The sequence below is a fragment of the Lipotes vexillifer genome, unplaced genomic scaffold (genome assembly GCF_000442215.2).
Source record: "Lipotes vexillifer unplaced genomic scaffold, Lipotes_vexillifer_v1.1 scaffold299, whole genome shotgun sequence".
Lineage (NCBI taxonomy): Eukaryota > Metazoa > Chordata > Mammalia > Artiodactyla > Lipotidae > Lipotes > Lipotes vexillifer.
In genome coordinates this window covers 654,232-675,805 of record NW_006784347.1, presented here as the reverse complement: position 1 = coordinate 675,805, position 21,574 = coordinate 654,232, and the positions used below count along the sequence as shown (strand labels likewise).

Sequence of the window (21,574 nt, the reverse complement as noted above, 5' to 3'; positions counted from 1 at the left end):
GAAAGAGTGTGTAGCAGTTAGAAGCAAAGGATTAGATGCATACACAGAAGAAACATAGTGATAAGTAAGAAATTGAATGAGGTATAAGCCACGATAATATTTCTATAAATTAAAAATATATGCATACAATCTCACTGATACCGTATTGTATATGTACAAGCTGAAATTGAAGTCCAAGGAAAGAAAATGCTTATTTGCGACTTAGCTAGAGAGGCACAAGAATTCATGCTAAAATTGAAACTTCTCATAATGCAAATCAATACACATTTTTCTCACATAAACACACAAGGTATTTTTTTTACCACCCTTATTAGAGTATAATTGCCACACAGGATATTTTCATTGTAATCAACTGTCCTATGTAAATTGGCTGCAAAAACGACAAAAAAATGTTTAAATGTTTTGCTGGTGTTAATAAATCTTAGAGTTGCTTTCCCATTTATGCAATATCTCTTTGAATTTCATGTTAATAATTCTGATTGACACAAGAATTGGTAAATTTACTTAACTTGCACATAGTTGTGAAACTGACATGCTTTTGCTTCAAAGTCAAATCAGTTCTAAAATGAAGCAATTTTTTCAATTTGGATGCAAATATTAAAAGAAAATGATTTTTTTGGTATTTGATTCAGTTACTGGAAAATTTTAAAGTAGGTTTGGAACAACTCATGTACATGAATCTACTTTTCAACCGTGAATTTTATGAAATCTAAATACAGATCAAATATTTATGATGAAAATTTAGCATTCAAATTCAGATAATGCTATAAGAGTAAAACACACACTGGATTTTGAAGACTTAGGACCAAATAAAAAACAGAATGTAATATATCTCATTAGTAATTTTTTATTGATTACATCTTGAAATCACATTTTGGGTACACTAGGTGGAATAAAATATATTAAAAATCTTAAAATACATGCATACTAGAAACATTACCTGTTATTCAAGAACACATACAAAAGAAAACACACACACACACACACACAAAAGAACACATACAAACAAAAGAAATACACATTAAAAATATCTGATGGTTGCCTAACATTGTGCGTTGTTTAGATGGGAAGGGTAATGAGATAAAAGGGAATAAATAAACAATTAAACAAGAGAGGCCTTGCATGAACCATTGATGAAAGAAGGCTATAAATCAAGGAGAGTGATTAACCCAGTCCTCTGTATCTAAGATTCCTTGCAACACAGGAAGGAGGAAAAAAGCAATGAGTCACCTGAAGTCTCAGAGACCCTTAAGGCCCAGAGCACCCAAGGTAAAAGCGGAAAAGGAGTAGAAAGGTGTCTAAAATCAAAATTTCAAGGACCGTGGTAGCACCGGCTCTCAGAGCACTTAAATCATGTCCTCAAACTTTGTTTCCTTGGCTGTTTTAGTTCAGGTGGAGAGTGCTACATATGCTCGGCCTCATCACTCAACAGTCAGCCTAAATGGTTGAAGCTATTTTCTGTGCTGAGATCAAGGCAGTGCCGCCTGGTGACGTATCTGCAAATTGAACTGTGGGAGGAGGATGCTGCGAGGGCCCAACGACAGGTGGGTTAGAGTCCGCCTGAGGACCGAAAACAGAGCGCAGGACAGCTGGTGTTTGGCAAAGCGTTTTACAGATGAAAAGCAGCAGAGAGCAAGTTAGAATCCTCACCAGTCATCCAACGCATTCTCCCAGACATCCTGACAGCTGCAAGGGGCTTTAGAGACCCAGAGAAAAGAGGGTGACTTGCCCGAGGTCACACTGTGAGTCTCGGCAGACCTGGGACAAGAACCCAGGACACTAAGGCAACGGTGGGAGCTGGAATTGCTGATAGGGGTTCCCTCTGGGAGAGGCCTGGCATCCAAGGGAGCATGGAAGCAAGAAGGCATCGATGAAAGAGCTGGCCTGGCGCCTACAGCATGGATGGCTCTCAGTAAGGAGGAGGTGATTCAGACTCCTAGCAGGCACTTGTTCTCAGCATTTGGGGATGTGCTTTCAATGCTAAAGATGAATCTCTTTTCTCGGTTTCCCTTTCCACCAGCTTCTTCTTTTACTTCTTGAATTCTGACTTCCCCCCCAGCACTCCATTGGTGACTTGTCTGTGGCTAGATCTGTGGTCTTAGATATCTCTAGGCCTTCTCTGCTGTACTTACAACACCAAAGATGTCACTGACCCTCCCCTCCTTTATCTCCTTTATCTACATTACTCTCATTCACTCATTCGACTAACACCTAATGAGCACCCACAGTGTGCAGGTACGTTTACTAAGATGAGTGAGAGGCCTCCGCTGGCCCCAAGGAGCTCACTGTCTGGTGTGGAGGATGCAGATATATAAACAGAGTTTTAATATAATGATAAATAGTCTCACAAAGTTTGTACAAGGTATAACATAACCCCAAAAGGAAAGCATTTACTTCTACCTGAAAAATCTATACCTCCAGTGCCAGCTTCTTTCTTAAATTGTTCAAGCTTCACATTTTCAATTGACCTTTGGACATTTCCCACCTGAGGCACTTCAAACTCAGTATGTTTTAAGCTTATCACCTATCTCCCAAATCAAATATTTGTGACACAAAAACAAACCAAGAATAATAACAAAGTCTATTTAAGACCACTATGGTGTATACTCAAGACTGAAATAAATCAAGTCTGTGTTTAATCCATTGTTGTGCAATTTATTTAGAGAACAATGAAAGTCTCTCTAGAAACTAGAAAAGGGAGAAATAAAGAATCTATTATTTGGTTAGTGTCCTCTCCAAATGATACAGATATTTTTTCTCTAGCAGTCAGACATATATGTCCCTTCTGAGGAAAAGTAGATAATAGCCAGTAAGATCATTCAATTAGCTCTTTTGGTTTGAAGTCTATAGTCACCAAGCTGCCTTCCGGTTAGAATCTTAATGCCCTCAGGAGAAGGAATTGGATAAGAATATTTCTCACTATAAATGAGTAATTCGGAACCATTTCCATTTTCCATCTTTTTTTCAGATTCACCCATCTAGGATCCTATCATAATAGAAATTCAGAGCTGCCTAGACTCCCTAGCAGCCTCTCTGCTGCATTCCTGGTCCCTACTCTCTCCTCCAATTCACACAATCCTCAGCTGTTAGCATAATCTTTCTCAAATTCCATTCTCAAGAGGTCACTCCCCAGCTCAGTCACCAGCAGCAGCTCCCTTGGTCTATTTTATCAGTCTAAAGTCATCAGCCTGGAACCTAAAGCTTATCAACTGTCCCCAACACCATCACTTCAACCAAGTTTATACAGCCTCCACTCCAAACAAGCTAATTTGCTTACCGTTGATCTCTTTCCCTTTGAGTCTGCATAGCCCTCCTAGCCAAGATGCATCTTCTGATTAGCCTCAACACTTCAGACACTGCCTAGACTTTAAATCCCTCAAGGACGTGTAGGCAAGGCCAGCATGTTCTCTGGGTCCAGAGAGGGGGAGTCAAAAAAGCATAAAGTTATGACCAATAAGAGATAAGTTAAGTGGTCAAATCATTCAATCATCAGATATTCCAAAAATGTTTATAGATTTATAATATTTTAATATCTCTTCATATTTGTACAGGGCACTGTGCTAGGTGGTGGCGAAATCATGGAGACTCAAAGTCCCTGCCTTCAAGGAACTTACTGTAAACAAATATAATTAAAATTACCATACATACTATGAAGGAAAAGAATGACGACTCTGTGAGAGAGAACAATAGGATGGAGCTAATTCGAAAAGATACATGCACCCCAGTGTTCATAGCAGCACTATTTACAATAGCCAAGACATGGAACCTACTTAAGTGTCCATCAACAGATGAATGGATAAAAAGATATGTGTGTATATGTATATATATATATATGTATATATATATATATATAATATATATAAAGGAATATTACTTGGCCATAAAAAGAATGAAATATTACCATTTGCAGCAACATGGATGGACCTAGAGGATACTAAGTGAAGTAAGACAGAGAGACAAATATTATATGATATCACTTATATGTGGAATCTAAAAGATAATACAGATGAATTTAGTTACAAAATAGAAACAGACACAAGGTGTAGAAAACAAACTTATGGTTATCAAAAGTGAAAGGGGAGGGAAGGGATAAATTAGGAGTATGGGATTAACAGATACACACTACTATATATAAAATAGACAAACAGCAAGAATTTACTGTATAGCACAGGGAACTATATTCATTACCTTACAATAACCTACGATGGAAAAGAATCTGGAAAGGGCTTCCCTGGTGGCACAGTGGTTAAGAATCCACCTGCCAATGCAGGGGACACAGGTCCAAGCCCTGGTCCAGGAAGATCCCACATGCTGAGGAGTAACTAAGCCCGTGCACCACAACTACTGAGCCTGAGCTCTAAAGCCCGCGAGCCACAGCTACTGAAGCCCTCACGCCTAGAGCCCAGGCTCTGCAACAAGAGAAGCCACCACAATGAGAAGACCGCATACCACAACGAAGAGTAGCCCCCGCTCACCGCAACTAGAGAAAGCCTACACACAGCAGTGAAGACCCAATGCAGCCAAAAATAAATAAATAAAATAAATAAATTTATATATAAAAAAAGAAACAGTTAAAAAAAAGAATCTGGAAAGATATATATATATATAGATAGATAGATAGATAGATAGATATAGATATATAAATATAGATATATATATCTGAATCTCTTTGCTGTACACCTGAAACTAATGCAATATTGTAAATCAACTATACTTCAATTTTATAAAAAAAGAAAAAGATAGGATGAAGCTAATAATTTAGATTAGGTAGCACACGGAATATTCTGAGGAGGTGATATTAAGGCTGAGGCCTGAAGGATGAGTAGAATTTAACCAGTTAAAGAGAAAGGGAAAAGTACTTTAGGAAGAAGAAGTAATATTTGTCAAGGCTTACACTTTAATCACTCAGTCAATATTTTTTAAACATCTACTAAATATGTAACGCTTTTCAAATAACAATATGGAGAAATATAAGACTTGGCCTTCCCTTAGTGAGACAAGACATAAATAGAATAACCAATTGTATTAGTCTGCTCAGGATGCTATAACAAAATACCACAGACTGGGTGCCTTAAACAACAGAAATTTGTTTTCTCATAGTTTGGAGGCTAGAAGTTCACGATCAAGATGCTAGCAAATTTGGTTTCTGGTAAGAGCTCTCTTCCTATCTTGTAGTTGACTGCCTTCTCGTCATGCCCTCATATGACATTTCCATGGTGATGTGCATGCACAAGGGAGGGCAGTAGAGAAAGAGAGTGAGCTCTCTGGTGTCTCTTCTTATAAGGACACTAATCCCATTGGATCAGGGCTCCACCCTTATGATCTCATTAACCTTAGAGGCTCCATCTGCAAATACAGCCACACTGGGGGTTAGGGCTTCAACATATGAATTGGGAGGGGAGGGGGACACAAATATTCCATATATAACAGCAATCAATAAACAAAAAATAATAATAGGAACAGGTATAGCACAGGGAACTCTACTTAATGCTCTGTGGTGACCTAAATGGGAAGGAAATCTAAAAAAAGAGTGGATATCTATATATAGATATAGATATAGATATGGATATATATATATAAAACTGATTCACTTTGTTGTACAGCAAAAACTAACACAACATTGTAAAGCAACTATACCCCAATAAAATTTTTTTAAAAATAATAATAGGAACAGAATGAGTTTATTCTATTCATTCATTAAACAAATAAGAATGAATACCCATCATGTACAGGCATATCTTGTTTGACTACATTTTGCTTTGTAACCTTCTACAAATTGAAGGTTGTGGTAACCCTGCATCAAGCAAATCTATTGGCACTATTTTTCCAACAGCATTTGCTCACTTTGTGTCTCTGTGTCACATTTTGGTAATTCTCACAATATTTCAAACTTTTTCATTATTATTATATTTGTTACGGTGATCTGTGTCCAGTGATCTTTGATGTTACTACTATTACTTGCTGAAGTATTTTTAAATTAAGGTATGAACATTTTTTTAGACATAATACTATTGCACACTTAATAGACTATGGTACACTATAAACATAACTTTTATAAGCACTGGGAAGACAAAAAATTCGTGAGACTTGCTGTGTTTTGCTATTTGCTTTATTGTGATGGTCTTGAATACAACTCACAATATCTGCAAGGTATGCCTGTACCAGATACTGTATTAAGGGTGGAGAATACATCCTGCAACAGGCAAACAAGGTTTCTATCATGGAGTTTATAGGCTAGATAGGAAGTAATCACAGTAAAGGGCAATAAGAGTAATGACACGTATGTTAGCACTCGAGCAGTAGCAGGGATAGGCAACCTATCCCTGTGTTCCAATACATCAGAAAAAATCTAAAGAAGTATATTTGGAGGATGGGCAGAGATAGCCAAGTGAAGAGTGGAATTAGAGTGTTCTAGACAGAGAGAGCAGTATATACAAAGACTGGGGCAAGAAAGTGGGTCAAGAAGTTCCATGCAGCTGGTATAGGGGAGAGAAAAAAACCTTTTCCCTCTATCCTCTTATTTTCAGGGTCTGGGGCCCTGCAGATTAAACTGACAAAAGACAGGTTAACAGAATTTTAAAAAACAACACTTTAGGGCTTCCCTGGTGGCGCAGTGGTTGAGAGTCCACCTGCTGATGCAGGGGACACGGGTTCATGCCCTTGTCCGGGAAGATCCCACATTCCGTGGAGCGGCTGGGCCTGTGAGCCATGGCTGCTGGGCCTGCGCGTCTGGAGCCTGTGCTCCGCAACGGGAGAGGCCACAACAGTGAGAGGTCTCAACAGTGAGAGGCCCGCGTACCGCAACAACAACAACAAAAACTCAACATTTTATTTACACATGCAACATGCATACACATGGGAGAATTCAGTGATAAGTGACTCAAAGAGGTGGTTAGAATTTGGGGCCTACGTATCATCTTAGCAAAGGGCAATATATTTGTGGAGAAGTAACAAGACAAAGAAACAGGGTTTGGGCCTCTAGGGGTGGTAAATTGTGGAAAGGTAAATAGATGGGGAAATGAATGGAAGATAAAGGTCATTTTAGTAAGGGTTTTTGGTGCAGACCCAGCTCAGTGCCAACCCTCTGTCTCCAGTGATAATGGCTGTTTTCCTGCTCCTTTTACAGGAGAGGGGAGGGGATACATCTTCACAAAGGGGAATTTATGTCATGCTTTTAGGCAGATAGGGGGGAGGGCAAAAAGATTTATGTTTTCTGTCTTAATTGTTTTCAGTTCAAAATAATCCTCATGCCAAAGTGGCATTTTCTGATCCCCTTCACTGGAATATAGAGTATAATAGGGAGACAGGTGACTTAAGGCTGAATGAGGAGGCAGAGACTAGACCTTGGACAGCCTTGTAAGACTAGTTAAAGGGTTTGGACTATATCCTGAGAACAATGGGAAATCCTAAATTGGGGCATGTAAAAAGTTAATAGACTGAAACTTCAATTAAAATGGAGTTGGGAGACCAGAAGAGGGCGTGAGAGCAATAGCAGAGCCCAACAGGAAGAAGAAAGACTTGCTCTTCTTTCCTGGCAAGAGCTCAGCCAATGAGAGACTGTCACAACTCAGCCAAGGAAGAGCCACGGACTTTTTATAGCCCTCCTGACTTCCTTTTCCCCTCTATAAAAGAGTTCTCCATTTTTGCTGGGGACTTTCATGTGGCTCACCATAGTTGCAGATGCTGAATTGAACTTGTTTGCTGATCCCCCCAAAAAACATTTTTTTGCTGAAGAAATAACTGGCAGTCCATTTTTTTATTTTTAAAATTTATTTATTTATATTTTGGCTGTGTTGGGTCTTCATAGCTGTGCACAGACTTTCTCTAGTTGCAGAGAGTGGGGGCTACTCTTTGTTGTGGTTCGTGGGCTTCTCATTGCGGTCGCTTCTCGTTGCGGAGTGCAGGCTCTAGGCGCACCGGCTTCAGTAATTGTGGCACGTGGGCTCAACAGCTGTGGCTTGCAGGCTCTAGAGCTCAGGCTCAGTAGTTGTGGCGCACGGGCTTAGTTGCTCCACGGCATGTGGGATCTGCCCAGACCAGGGCTCAAATCTGCCCCCTGCATTGGCAGGCGGATTCTTAACCACTGCGCCACCAGGGAAGTCCCAGTCTATTTGTTTTAGGTCAACAGTGGGGAGGCTTAGCGAGGGGGGTCCTGACATGATTAAACTTGTTTTTGGAGGTAGATGAGACTTGAGGCAGGAAGAGACATGAAGGTGTATATTTAGGAGGTAAAATTAGTAGGGCTTTGAGACTGGATGTTAGGGCTAAAAAAAGAGAGTGGTTTCAGGTTTGGGCGATGAAGAAACTGGGATAGGTAATATTTCAAGTAAGGTAATATTTCAAGTATGAGGAACGAGGAGTTCCATTCTGAACAAAGTATTTGTGAGACATCCAGTTGACAGCTAGGCATTTAGGTCTGGAGTTCTAAAAAGAGTCTGGCTGGAGATACAGATTTTGGAACAATTTTAGATAAAAAATTGAGGCCATGAGAATGAAAGAGTTTGCCTAAGAAGAAGGTGTAAGATGAGAAGGCCTAGAACTGACCCTTGAAGCATTCTAATGTTAGGGGTTCTGTAAAGGAAACTGATAAAGAACAGAGCAGTAGGAGGAAAATCAGGAGGCTGTGTGATCAGAGTTGCCAAAGGAAGGGGGTGACTTGATGAAGAGAGAGCTAAGATGGAGGGGGAAGCTTCACAGTCAGGTAGTATAAAGAGGATAAGAGGCAGCGTCCAACAGGGACAAGAGAAGCGTACAGATAAGGGGGACTGAAGGAATTCAGAAGAGTAAGCTTACTCTGGCTATACCAGTGGGCCTGCACCTTGCCAATGATACCATGTCTAGCTTCTTGAATAGTTCCCTAAACCCTGGTTTCCAAATCTGATTGAATATGAAACAGACCAAGAGGCAGGCTAAGGAAAAGGTTAATTTATCATGTTTGGAATAATGCTTGTTGTAACCTAACTCCACTTGCCAACTAAAGATATGTTGATAATGGGTGATGGCAGGATGCTCAAGTTGTTGCTGGACGGTGAGTTTAAGTAGGTCAATCAGGAACAGAAAAGGAAGTAAAAATGCTCTAAAAGAGTCCATCAAAGCACAACTTCAAACAATGTGGTCTGAATGGGCACAAAACCGCAACAGATGTGTTAGCCCAGTGAACAATGGTCAGAAAAGAGATGCTCTTTATTAGAAAAAAGAAAAAAAGGGCAGGCGGGTGGGGATGAATTTTAGGCAAATTCTAAGCTTAAGAGCCAGAGTGCTAAGCATCACAGAGTCTTTAAATGCTGAGCCTACACACACATGTTCACACAAAAAATATCATCTTTATATATCCTGTGTTGTGAGTTCCTACATTTAAATTTACAAGAATCAAATGCGCAGGTACAAGGCATGGCAGCATGTTGTGTGAAACAGCGCTATGTGTGTAAAATAACCAAAAGCTTAGCATGAGCAGTCATGTGACTGTTATGCACATACAACTTTAGTCCACTTTAATAGAAGTCATCCAGATAGTAAAAGCAATAGTCCTATTGCCTTCTGAATTCATTTGACTAAATCTGGAGTGCTGCGTTCGGTTAAAGCATCACATTTTAAGAGTAATATCGCTTACCCACCCCTGTCTTTCCATTCCCACTGCCAGTCTCTCATCTCATACCTTGTAGAGTGTTTCCAAAGATGGTCAATCCCTCCCATGGCACATGCCTTTTGCAGTGTCACTTTGCCATTCCTCCCATCTCCTCCTGTTGAGACACAGGCTGGCCCTGTGTCTTAATCTGACCAATAATAAGTGATGGGGTTTGACTTACAGACCTAGGCCTTAAGGGGTCTCACTGCTTCCGTTTTTGCCTTCTTGGTTGCCAGCCACCAAGTCAAGAAGCTAGGATTAGACTACTGACTGATGAGAGGTCATGTGGAGGAGAAATGAGGGGCTCAGCCAACAGCCAGCACCAAGGCCCCAAACATGTGAGTGAAGCCATCTTGGATCTTCCAGCCCTAATCAAGCCAACGATGGTAATATTTTGTATCTATGCTATCCAGTATGGGAGTCGCTAGCCACATATGTGTATTGAGTCCTCAGAATGTGGCTAGGGCATCTGAAGAGCTTCATTTTTAATTTCACTTGAATTTAACTAAACTTTAGCTAGTGGCTACCACACTGGACAGTGTAGAACACTATTTCCACTCTAATTCATCCAGCATAATCCTGCTAACAGAACAGGGCATATGGTAGCATAAAATCACCTTGGTACCTACCCTTTATGGGGCTATAAGTACACAAGCAGTGACTAGAGATGGCTGGTGGTAAAGGTTATATAGCTCTGTCAACTGGTGTTTAAAACAAAACAAAACACTCCCCCGTAACATCACCCAAAGGAAGGGAGTGACCCATTCTAACCTGATTTTATCTGCATAAAATGTGAGAACCAGAAAGGGAAATTTCCACACAAATGGAATATACCATTGAGTCCCACATCTACCCTAGAGATGTCCTGATTAGGACATCAACCTTTAAAAGCTGTTTTCTTCAACCATATGGTTACCAAAGCGGAAAGGAGGAAGAGAGGGAGAAATTAGGTGTGTGGGATTAGTAGATACAAAATACTATACACAAAATAAACAACAAGGATTTACTGTATATCACAGGGAACTATATTCAGTATCTTGTAATAACCTATAGTGGAAAAATAATCTGAAAAAATATATATATCTGAACCACTTTGCTGTACACCTGAAACCAACATGATATTGTAAATCAACTATACTTCAATTTAAAAAATATTGCAGAGACTGTTTTTCTCATCTACCAAAAACCAAAATTTTAATAGTTCCCTGTTCACACATTTCGGGGGTAGGGGGAGCAGGAAGAAAATCTGAGAGCCTCTTATGTGTGTTAGACACAGTCACATACATTAATGCACGTAGTTCTCTTAACGGTTTTTTTTCAGACTAAGGAAATAGAAGTTCAGAGAGCTTGTGACTTGCCTAAGGACCTAAAGCTAAGTTAGTGCCAGAGATAAAATTCAAATCCAACCTCCGGATTTCCCAACACACCACAATGCCTCTCTTAACAAGAATAAAAATTTCTGCTCTCCTGAGATTTTCCGTGATATGGCCACCTAAATACTCATTTCCGGTTAATGTCTTAACTCTTACCAGATTGATCTCATTCTGCATCCTTTCACTTTCTCCTTTCATTTCTTCTAAGTCTACCCATCCTTCAAAACTCAGTTTAAGTCTGAAACTTTCCTCATCTCAATGCTAATTAATTTCCCTTTCCCCTGAATTTTTACGTCACTTATAATGGGCACCACATAATGTAGCATTCTTTGTTACATTACTTTTCGTTAAATAGACCGTAATCTCTTTGAGGACAGAGGTCATACTAAATCTTTGAAGAATGGCAATCTTTCCAATTTCCTATTTCCCTTTGAGCCATGAACAGGTAGTTCTGGAATGGATGAACGACCTAAACTCAACAGACAGATACTTCTTGATTAATTAAAGTCAGCCCCAAACTCTCGAGTTTAACTCTTTGCTTAATCTACCACGCACCAATTAATCCAGCAAGGTTGAACGGCGAACCGAGACCTCGGCCCGGCCACGTAACCCTCCCAGCGGACTCCCGCACGCCACGCCCAGCCTATTGGTTGCCGATGAGGCGTGCCCCAGCCTAGGGTGGCCGATGGGGCGTGGCGTACGTGAAGGAAGGCGTGGCCAAGAAGAGGAACCTACGCTCTTGATCACACTCGGTAGTCTCCGGTAGTCCTCGACAACTTCCGGCAACGGTCTCCTCCTCCGCTGATTCACCTCGGGTATTTCCGGTCTCCTTCGGGCCTTTTCGTCTGGCTCCCGCGCGGGTCTCTCCCCTTCGGGTTTTTCCGTGTCCCGCTCGGAGGTACTCGGCAAACTCTCGGCTTCCCCCATCCCCCGGTAACGGTCGCTGGTGAGTTTAAATGAGCCGGGGCTGGCCGGGCCGGAGCCGCTACGGGGGGGGCCTGAGGCACTGCAGAAAGTGGGCCTGAGCCTCCAGGATGACGGTGCTGCAGGAACCTGTCCAGGTAATGGTAACCGTCTTCTCTGAGGCTTGGCTCTCAGCCTCGGTCGAGAAGCAGCGTATGGCCACTCCGCGGCCTGGTGCGGCCTAGGCCCAGCTGCTTCTCCCGCCTCCCCTCACGCCGGCTCCTGCCTGTCTTCTCGTCAGTTCCGAGGCCTTGCCCGCAACCGCAGCCGTGTTACCTCTGGCCCTACGTTACTTCTTCCCCTTGGTGTGAGCGGAGTTCGGCAATAATACCTCATTTCTCCCCGGGCCAGAGTCCGGCGAGCCCCTCCTGTCAGCCTAGCGGCTGGGCCACGGCCGGCGTGAGGGATGAGGGGCCGACAACTCGCCCCAGGTGCTCTCTTGCCTAAGGATGTTTGGGAGGCACGTTTGATCAGCGCTTGTACGATCTTCATAACGGTGGGGCAAGTTTGCAGGACGAGTGTTGGTTTTGTTTTTGTTTTTGTTTTCTGTGAGAGGGTGGAGGGAGAGTAGGATCGGTGTTTTTAATACTAATTTCTATTTTGGTAACAGACTTTATAGTCCACGTTGCTTTTCTCGCTCAGTAAATTTCCCTCTGGACAATGATCTGCGAAGAGAACCCCAAGGCCCAGTGCGGAGGCGCAAGCACCTATACAAGGGGAGAGGGTGGAAACGGCAAATGGGATTTTTTCCATGACCTGTGAGGGGGATGAGGAGTGTTTTATTGTGCCTGTTTACAAAGCGTTCAGGAAATGAAAGACAAATGATGGTTTTTCCATCCATACCACACCAAGGTATGCTTTGACGCACAGTGCTCTGTTGGCATGGAAGAAACACTATTGGATTTTTAAGTGTGTGAAGCAGTGCCAAGTCATCCCCCCCCCCCCCCCCCCCCCCTCGGGGCAAGTGTCATCTCTGGACTCAGTTCCTCCCCTGGGGATGCTGCAATGCCTCCCCCCCCCCCCCCCCCCGCCATCTGAAGAAACTGAATCTTTTGTCCCTTGGTGATGGACCAGGTCTGTGAGACTTTCACCCTGTCCTGTGATCTTTGACTTAATTAGAAGAGTTGACCTCTATCAACTGCTGTCATTGAATCATGGACTTTCTTTATTTTGAAGTTATAAAGCAAACCGATTTTAGAAATTGCTTCATATTGCCCTTAAAGACCTGTGATGTCAAATAGTAAATATTTTAATGCATCACTCCTTCCATATTTCCTTAATTTTTCTTCACAGGATGAAATATCAACTTCTCCTAGTTGGCTCCTTCTCCAGCTCTTTACATATAGCAGCTATTCATTTTTTAATTAATGTATTGTGGGATTCTGTCTTAGGAAGTTTACCTGTTTGTACATTATACTGGTGCTTTCAAAGCTATTTCTTTCCATGCAAATTTCTCTTCCTAGTAAAGAGTCTCTTTTTAAGATTTTTTTTTTTGAGGCCTAACATGAAATTAGAAGTTGCTATCTATACTCTCTTAAATGGATAAGCAGATCACTCAAGTTGTTTAATTTCTGTTTCATATTTTTGTTATTTTGTCTTAATAATTAATGATACATTTGCCCTATAGGTACAGCTTCTAAAATGATAAACTAGTTTTATTGCTAGCCTATAACCACTTTTTAATGACAATTTCAACTTGCATAAAAACATGGAGAAGAAAAGAAACATGTAGCCAACTCCTTGATAGTACCCATCAGGTTTTCTCTTCTTCCTTAAAGTACTCTTAGCAGTAATGCATTTAGGTATTTTTAAGGCTTAAGAGTCAAATTTGTCTCCCACCCCCCACCCCCCCCACGCACACTACCGTTTATTAGATTTGGGGACAGAGGTAAGAAGTTTTAGGATATAGCTAGGTGAGAATTTTGGTTGTAATTTTTAGGATAAGAAGTCATTCAAGAAGGGATCTGGAGCAGTAGGAGGAACAAGCAACTTTGGCTACGATGATAAAGATAAACTGATCAGGGATAGTGCTGAAAACAGGAAAGAAGAGTAAGGAAGAAAATAAAAATAGAACAACTAAATAAGATACTTTTTTTTTAAAACTATGATAAGCGATTGCGTGTATTTGTAGAGGAATGAGAATAAGCTGGAAAAGCGTTTCCTTTCTAGGGATGCCTCAGGGTTTGAGGTATTACTAGGCATAGGAAAAAGTTGAGAGAAAAGATGAGCAACTGTTTTTTGCTTTTTCTTTTTTTAAAGTTTTAACATGGAATACCCAGGTTGATATGTCACATAAGCCTAAATATAAGTGCTTCCTCCAAATTATCTCTTATAGGAAATTGTTACTTTGAGTCTTTGCAGAAAATCTCTCCTATTATGAGGCAGAAATTCTGTCAATTATTTTATTTTTAAAATAACTATTTAGGGAAGACAGACTAGCCTAAGTGACTTGAATCAATGCTAATTTGCATGTTTATAAAATTCACCTGATGAAATTCATTTTTAAAAAGACATTTTGTATAGATTTATCAATTATTCCTGGGGGTAGGACATCACAGAAGTGTTGGATGAAGTTGTAAAAATCACCTTAGTAAGCAGTATAGTAAGTGCATGCTTTACACATATAATATTGTTTTAGAGATTATTAGATAGTGAAGGAATACTTTTGGCTTGGGATAAGATGAACAGGGACAGCATCTAACTTGGATTCAAAAGGTACCATTTTCAAGTAATAGAATTGAAGGTGGTGTATTCAGGAAAATTGTGTTAGATGATTCCCACCATTCCCCGTAGTGGCTTTTCAATAAAGCTGTTTTATCCAACTAGAATAGAAAAAAATGAAATTCCTAAATATATTTTATGCTTTAAAAAAATATATGTATGTAACTAAATTGATAAATCAATAGGCATTTGACTATTTGATCTTCACTGAAAAAATTTATATATTCAAGTTAGCTGAAACATTTTGTTTATAAAATTTTCTTTTGGGAAACAGATTACATTATATTAAGGTCCAATATAGTGTCTTGAAGACAGTGCTACATAGTACCTGAACTGAGAGAATTAGCTTTGGGATGGGGAGGTAGAGGGGAAGTCATTACAAATATGTAGTAATTCCTTTATGGACTAGTATCCCGATACAGCCTTTGTGCTTATATATAGAGAAAGCATGAGACAAATAATCACTAATTAATAATTATAAACTGTGATAAGAAGGGCACTATAAATAGGGTGTTAGGAGAGAGACCTAATAGGAGGGTCCTGACCTAAGTCAGATTTGCAATTGGACCATCAATGTTCAGAAGCAGCCTCAATGAAAAAAATCAAATTGGGAAGACTGTTATACACCTGCTATGTGCCAAGCACAGATAAAAGACATTCTAAAACCTGCTCTAAAAAGGATGTTAGGAAAGTTCCTTTTCAGCAAATAACATTGAAGCTGAGTTCAGAGTTTGAGAAGGAAACAGTAGTTTGAAGAGCATTACAAGCAGAGAAAGCAGCATGTGCAAAGTGCCTAAGACACAGCAGAACTTGGCATTGGAAGAACTGAAAGAGGGCCAGTGTGGCTGGAGTTGCATAGTAATGGAAGGCCATTATAAGGAGTTCAGTTTTCATTCTAAGTGTAATGGGGAATCACTGAAGGATTTTCAGCCATGGGTTGACACTATCTGATATAGATCTTAAGATCTCTCTGATAGGGCGAGAGAGAGACATGGACATATATATACTAACAAACGTAAGGTAGATAGCCAGTGGGAAGCAGCCACATGGCACAGGGAAACCAGCTCGGTTCTTTGTGGCTGTCTGGAGGGGTGGGATAGGGAGGGTGGGAGGGAGGGAGACAAAGAGGGAAGAGATATGGGAACATATGTATATGTATAACTGATTCACTCTGTTATAAAGCAGAAACTAACACACCATTGTAAAGCAATTATACCCCAATAAAGATGTTAAAAAAAAAAAAAAGATCTGTCTGGCTACTATATGTGAAAGGTCAGGGAGGAAGGAGGCAAGAGTAAACACAGTCTTAGTATGAAGGTAACCTAGACTAAAGTGGTAGCAGTGGAGTAGGAAAGAAGTAGATAAATTCAAGAGATGTTTTAGAGGAAGAACCAATGAGACATGGAAATTGATTGTTTGTGGGGGGATCAAGAACAGCAACCTGGATTTCATTTTGGGGGGCACCATTTAATAAATGGAGAATTCTTTGAGAGGAGACAAATTTGAAAGAGGACAATTAAGAATTCTGTTGTGAACAAATTGAGTTGGAGATATTTGTGAAACCAACCAGTAGAAATGTGGATATGTAACCTCTAATCTTTTGAGGGGTCTTGTTGGGAAGATAAGTATACTTAACAGGAACAACTGGATAATGTTACAAGTCAGTATGTGATTGCACAGATAACAATAAATACAGGAAAGAGAGATCCTTGTAGACTGGAAAAATGGGAACGGTTTCTTGAAGGAGTAGAACTTAAAGCTTTAGAAGGTGGAAAGGGTTTGAACTGGTAGGGAAGAGAGAATATTCTTGGCATGGAATGGCATGAGCAAGAGCCCAAAGTTGAGAATGGTGTTTAGGAACAGGAAAACAATAAAACTGTAGCATTGGCTAGAATGGAAATAGAGGAGGAAAAGATAAGGTTTTGCTAGCCAAGTAGAATCAGGTTACAGGGGACTTAACATCCAGGCTGAGGAGTTTAGATTTAATTTGTTGGTAATAAATAGCCATTATAGGTTTTTCAACAGAAAAATTATGTAATGAAAGCACTGCTTTGGAAAAATTAATCTGATGCTATTGGGAAGGAGGGACAAGACAAGATTTAATGAGACACACAGGCTAGTAGAGAAATCCAGTTACATGGTAGTGTACATCAGGGTTTCTCAATCTTGGCACTATTGATGTTTTGAGCAAGCTAATTTTTTGTTGTAGGGGTACTGTCCTGTGTATTGTAGAGTGTTTTGCAGCATCCCTGGCCTCTACCCACTAGATGTCCCCTCCGTTTGAGACAACCAAAGATGCCCCCCAGACATTACTACATGTCCTTTTGGGGGGCAAAATTGCCCAGACTGAGAACCACTGATGTAGACCTGAACTAAATTAGAGTTCTAGAAATTAGATTGTAATGTGTAATAGGAAAATTCCACAGTGATTTTTTTTCTTCATTTAATCAGTAGGATTTCTTTTTTAAACTTTTTTTTGGGGTCGGTGGTGGTGTTGCTCTGTTTGGCTTCATAACCTTTCGCAGCATTTCGTCCATGTGGCTTTACTTTGTAGAACTCCTGAAGTGATTCAGTGAGTGATATTCTTTTATGGGCAGGTTTACACCAGCAGTTGAGCAGTAGATGAATAACAAGGGGGCTAATCTTAGCCCTGTCTGTCATGAGCTACCAATTTGTAATGCTTTAGAAAATAGTTTATTCCCCACTCCATTCCCCCAAAAGAGATACATACCGTCACTCAGATGCTGGAGCAGAGTGGTGATGGAAGCTGTATGTGGCAACTTTTACTTCTGGGATGTATGGGAGTTTTTGTTGCCTGCCTTCACTATCCCTTTCTGACCCTCTTAAGAATTGGTGATAAAGCAATGACGTTGTTCTGAGCAAAACTTGATTTTAAATCAGAAATGGATAGAACTCTTGAATATGGTACTTTTTTTCTCTTTCATTTATTTAATTTTAAAAAGACAGAAAGAAAGTCAGAGTTCTAGGAGTTTTTGGCCACAATATTAATGTGCCAAATTTTCGTGGTGATCAATATCACTAATGTAGCAGGTGAATCAATCATTGGGTCTTTTTTTTTTTTTTAGTTATTTTATTTTATTTTTTCAACATCTTTATTGGAGTATAATTGCTTTACAATGGTGTGTTATTTTCTGCTGTATAACAAAGTGAATCAGCTATACATATACATATATCCCCATATCTCCTCCCTCTTGCGTCTCCCTCCCACCCTCCCTATTTCACCACTCTAGGTAGTCACAAAGCACCGAGCTGATCTCCCTGTGCTATGTGGCTGCTTCCCACTAGCTGTCTATTTTACATTTGGTAGTGTATATGTATCCATGCCACTCTCTCACTCCGCCCTAGCTTACCCTTCTCCCTCCCTGTGTGCTCAAGTCCATTCTCTACCTCTGCGTCTTTATTCCTGTCCTGGCCCTAGCTTTTAAAAATTTTTTTTTTTTTTTTTTTTTTTGTGGCTTATATGTTATAAAATAAACAACTGTGGCAGATATAATGAGAGATGTTACATAATACAAACTATAAATTATATTTATTGAATTTGTTTATATTAAGAGCTAGAAAAGCAAAAGGTTTTAAGTGCCTAATGTGTGCCAGTCAGTATACTAGGAGCACCATATCAGTTCATTTAACCCACACAAGTCCAAAAATAGAGTTCCATTTTTCACATGAGGAAATTGAGGCTGAGAAACGTTAAATAATTCCCCAAAGTCACACTGCTGAAAGTGCTGGCACACACATTTGAACACAGGTCTCCAACATCAAATCCTGGGTATATTCTTTCTCCTCACCATGTTCTTTTAGTAGGTTCTCAGGAAATCCCCATATTTTATAAAGGAGTAATTAGGTGGTAATTATTTGCATTACAAAAATAATTCTATGTACCATGGAGTTTCTTTCGAGATTTCCAGAGATCCTTAACTATTGGACATATAATAATACAGAAAAACTTAAGGCTAAGACTAACATAAAATGTTAACAGTGGGAGGACTGCCAGAGTTCAAAGGCCATTTGTTTATTCATTCACCATACATTAGTTAAAGCACCTACTTAAAAAGTACATAATAGGGCTTCCCTGGTGGCGCAGTGGTTGAAAGTCTGCCTGCCGATGCAGGGGACGTGAGTTCGTGCCCCGGTCCGGGAAGATCCCACATGCCGCGGAGCGGCTGGGCCCGTGAGCCATGGCCGCTGAGCCTGCGCGTCCGGAGCCTGTGCTCCGCAACGGGAGAGACCACCACAGTGAGAGGCCCGCGTACCGCAAAAAAAAAAAAAAAAATGTGGAGACTTGTGATTTAGACTCAGGGAAAAGCATATTGTCTGCTCCGGCATCCATTTACTTAATCTGTCCCAAATCTCATATCCCACCAAGGGGTGGCTATGGCTTGGTGTGCTCTGCAGTATTTGTTAAGTTGGGATTTCCTAACTTGGAAAGTCTGCTGCTGTCTTGCCCTCTAGTGGCTTTTTAAAACCTCCTTAATAGTTCACTCTGAAACTTAGCTGGTAAAATTGATGCTCTTGAGAAAAGAGTCATCTGTTCAAAGTTCAGTAAGGATAGAACTCCTACAGCAGAATATAATGTGTTTTGTGTTTTTCCTCTTAGAAACTGAGCTCACAGACAAGTTCCACCCACTCTCGTTTGTCAGAATTTTGTTTTCATTATTAACCCTCAAAGGCAACTCACAATTTCCATAATATTTTTTATGTATAATAGAGGTTTTGCTACATTTGTGCAGGGCTCCAAAAAAAAAAAAAAAAAAAAAGTAAATGTTTATTAAGTTTCTTCCTTTCATTATTACTAATTTAAATGAGTATCGGGGCTTCCCTGGTGGCACAGTGGTTAAGAATCCCCCTGCCAATGCGGGGGACATGGGTTCGAGCCCTGGTCCAGGAAGATCCCACATGCCTCGGAGCAGCTAAGCCTGCGTAGCACAACTACTGAAGCCCGCGCACCTAGAGCCCGTGCTCTGCAGCAAGAGAAGCCACTGCAATGAGCACCCTGCACACCACAACAAAGAGTAGACCCCACTAGCTGCAACTAGAGAGAGCCCATGCACAGCAATGAAGACCCATCGCAGCCAATAAATAAATTAATTAATTAATTTAAAAAATTTTTAATAAAATGGAATAAATGAGTATCATTTTGAAAGATACCTATAGGCATAGTTTCAGAACCCTAGGTTATATATGGTCTGGTAGAACACCAGAAGGCCAGATCAGTTCTTATGGGGGTTTAGAATTTAGCCAGGCACTGTGCTAGGCTTATCTCAGAGGTAAGTATTTTTATCCTTATTTTACAGATGATTAAAGCTAAAGCTCAGAGAATTGACTTGGTCATCTAGATTAGTGTCCGAGGGATCTTTATCTGCCTTGGATTGAGGTGTGGAGATCATATTAAGTATTCAAGAAATAATTGAGTCACATTAGGTTTGAATACCCTTTAGCTCTTGTTTTCTGAATGACTTTTTTTTTGAGTCATTCTATCCAAATGTTGAAATTCTCTGAGGAAAACACAGTTTATCACATTATCTTTTATCTGTCTCTTTGCTGTGTTGTAGCATAGAGGAAATACAGATTAGATAGCAGTGATTCTGTAGTATGTTTAAAACCTGCTATTATATTCACTCCTTGCTAACACCACATTTTTTTTTTTTTTTTTTGCGTTACGCGGGCCTCTCACTGTTGTGGCCTCTCCCATTGTGGAGCACAGGCTCTGGACGCGCAGCCTCAGCAGCCATGGCTCACGGGCCCAGCCACTCCGTGGCATGTGGGATCTTCCCGGACCGGGGCACGAACCTGCGTCCCCTGCATTGGCAGGCGGACTCTCAACCGCTGCGCCACCAGGGAAGCCCCCACATATTTTTGTTCAGAGGTTCAGCTTCCTGACTGTTTGATAAGAAAACAAAAGCACAGTGAGCACAATGACAATGACCAGATAGGTGCCTGTAGAATAATACCCGACTTATTTCTTATTGTCAGTAAATACCTGAAAATTCAAATGTTAAGGCTTTGTGCACCCTACCTGAAGAACTTGATTTTCTCAAATTGGTTAAGTTTTTTATGTTGTTGTTGTTGTTTTACTGCAATCAGGATCATGTAGCAAACAAAGTAGATGCTCAATAAATATTTACCAAATGGATGAATGATGTGTTTCAGAGGTGGTAGGCATATTGAATAAGATGATAAGGAAAATGATCCAAGTAGTATGGAGACATGATCTCAGCTGCCATTTACCAGAAAAATCTGGTTATCTTCCAGGTATTTATAGATCACAGCACTGAGAGATTTTATTGCCCCCAAATCTGATGTATTCCAACCCCTCGGTCAGACTGACCCTTATCTCCTTACCAGATTCTTGGTTCCTTTATAATGTTTTGCTTATTGTATCAAGGAAGAAACAGCTGGATGTTATTGTATTTTTTTATATTGCCAACATTAATGTTTTAATAATGTTTATAGGAATATTTTACCTCCAGATTGGGTTACTGAAAGTTTATAGGCCAGTAAGTGGAAAATAGATTCAGAGTTTTAAAACATTCATTCAACAAACTTTATTGAGCATTCACTATGTTTTTTTTGTTTGTTTGTTTGTTTGTTTTCGGTACGTGGGCCTCTCACTGTTGTGGCCTCTCCCGTTGTGGAGCACAGGCTCTGGACGCTCAGGCTCAGTGGCCATGGCTCACAGGCCCAGGGGCACGAACCCGTGTCCCCTGCATCAGCAGGCAGACTCTCAACCACTGCGCCACCAGGGAAGCCCGAGCATTCACTATGTTTAAAGACAATTATCTAGGGGCTTCCCTGGTGGCGCAGTGGTTGAGAGTCCGCCTGCCGATGCAGGGGACACAGGTTCGTGCCCTGGTCCGGGAAGATCCCGCAT

The 21,574-nt window shown here is 40.6% G+C and overlaps 1 protein-coding gene across 5 annotated transcripts in view; it reads left to right on the top strand.

Moving 5' to 3' along the window:
* The first annotated feature begins 11,938 nt into the window (after positions 1 to 11,938).
* The window catches only part of CDC27 (cell division cycle 27), a 60,550-nt gene continuing 50,914 nt past the window's right edge, over positions 11,939 to 21,574 (top strand). The window contains exon 1 of one of the 5 annotated variants that reach the window (XM_007456735.1): positions 11,939 to 12,059. In XM_007456735.1, the coding sequence (XP_007456797.1) occupies positions 12,033 to 12,059 (27 nt within the window). In that variant the 5' untranslated portion in view covers positions 11,939 to 12,032. Of the gene's footprint in view, positions 12,060 to 12,367; positions 12,458 to 21,574 lie in introns of those variants that run through there. The other 4 variants (XM_007456737.1, XM_007456736.1, XM_007456734.1 and 1 more) reach the window with 4 other exon arrangements.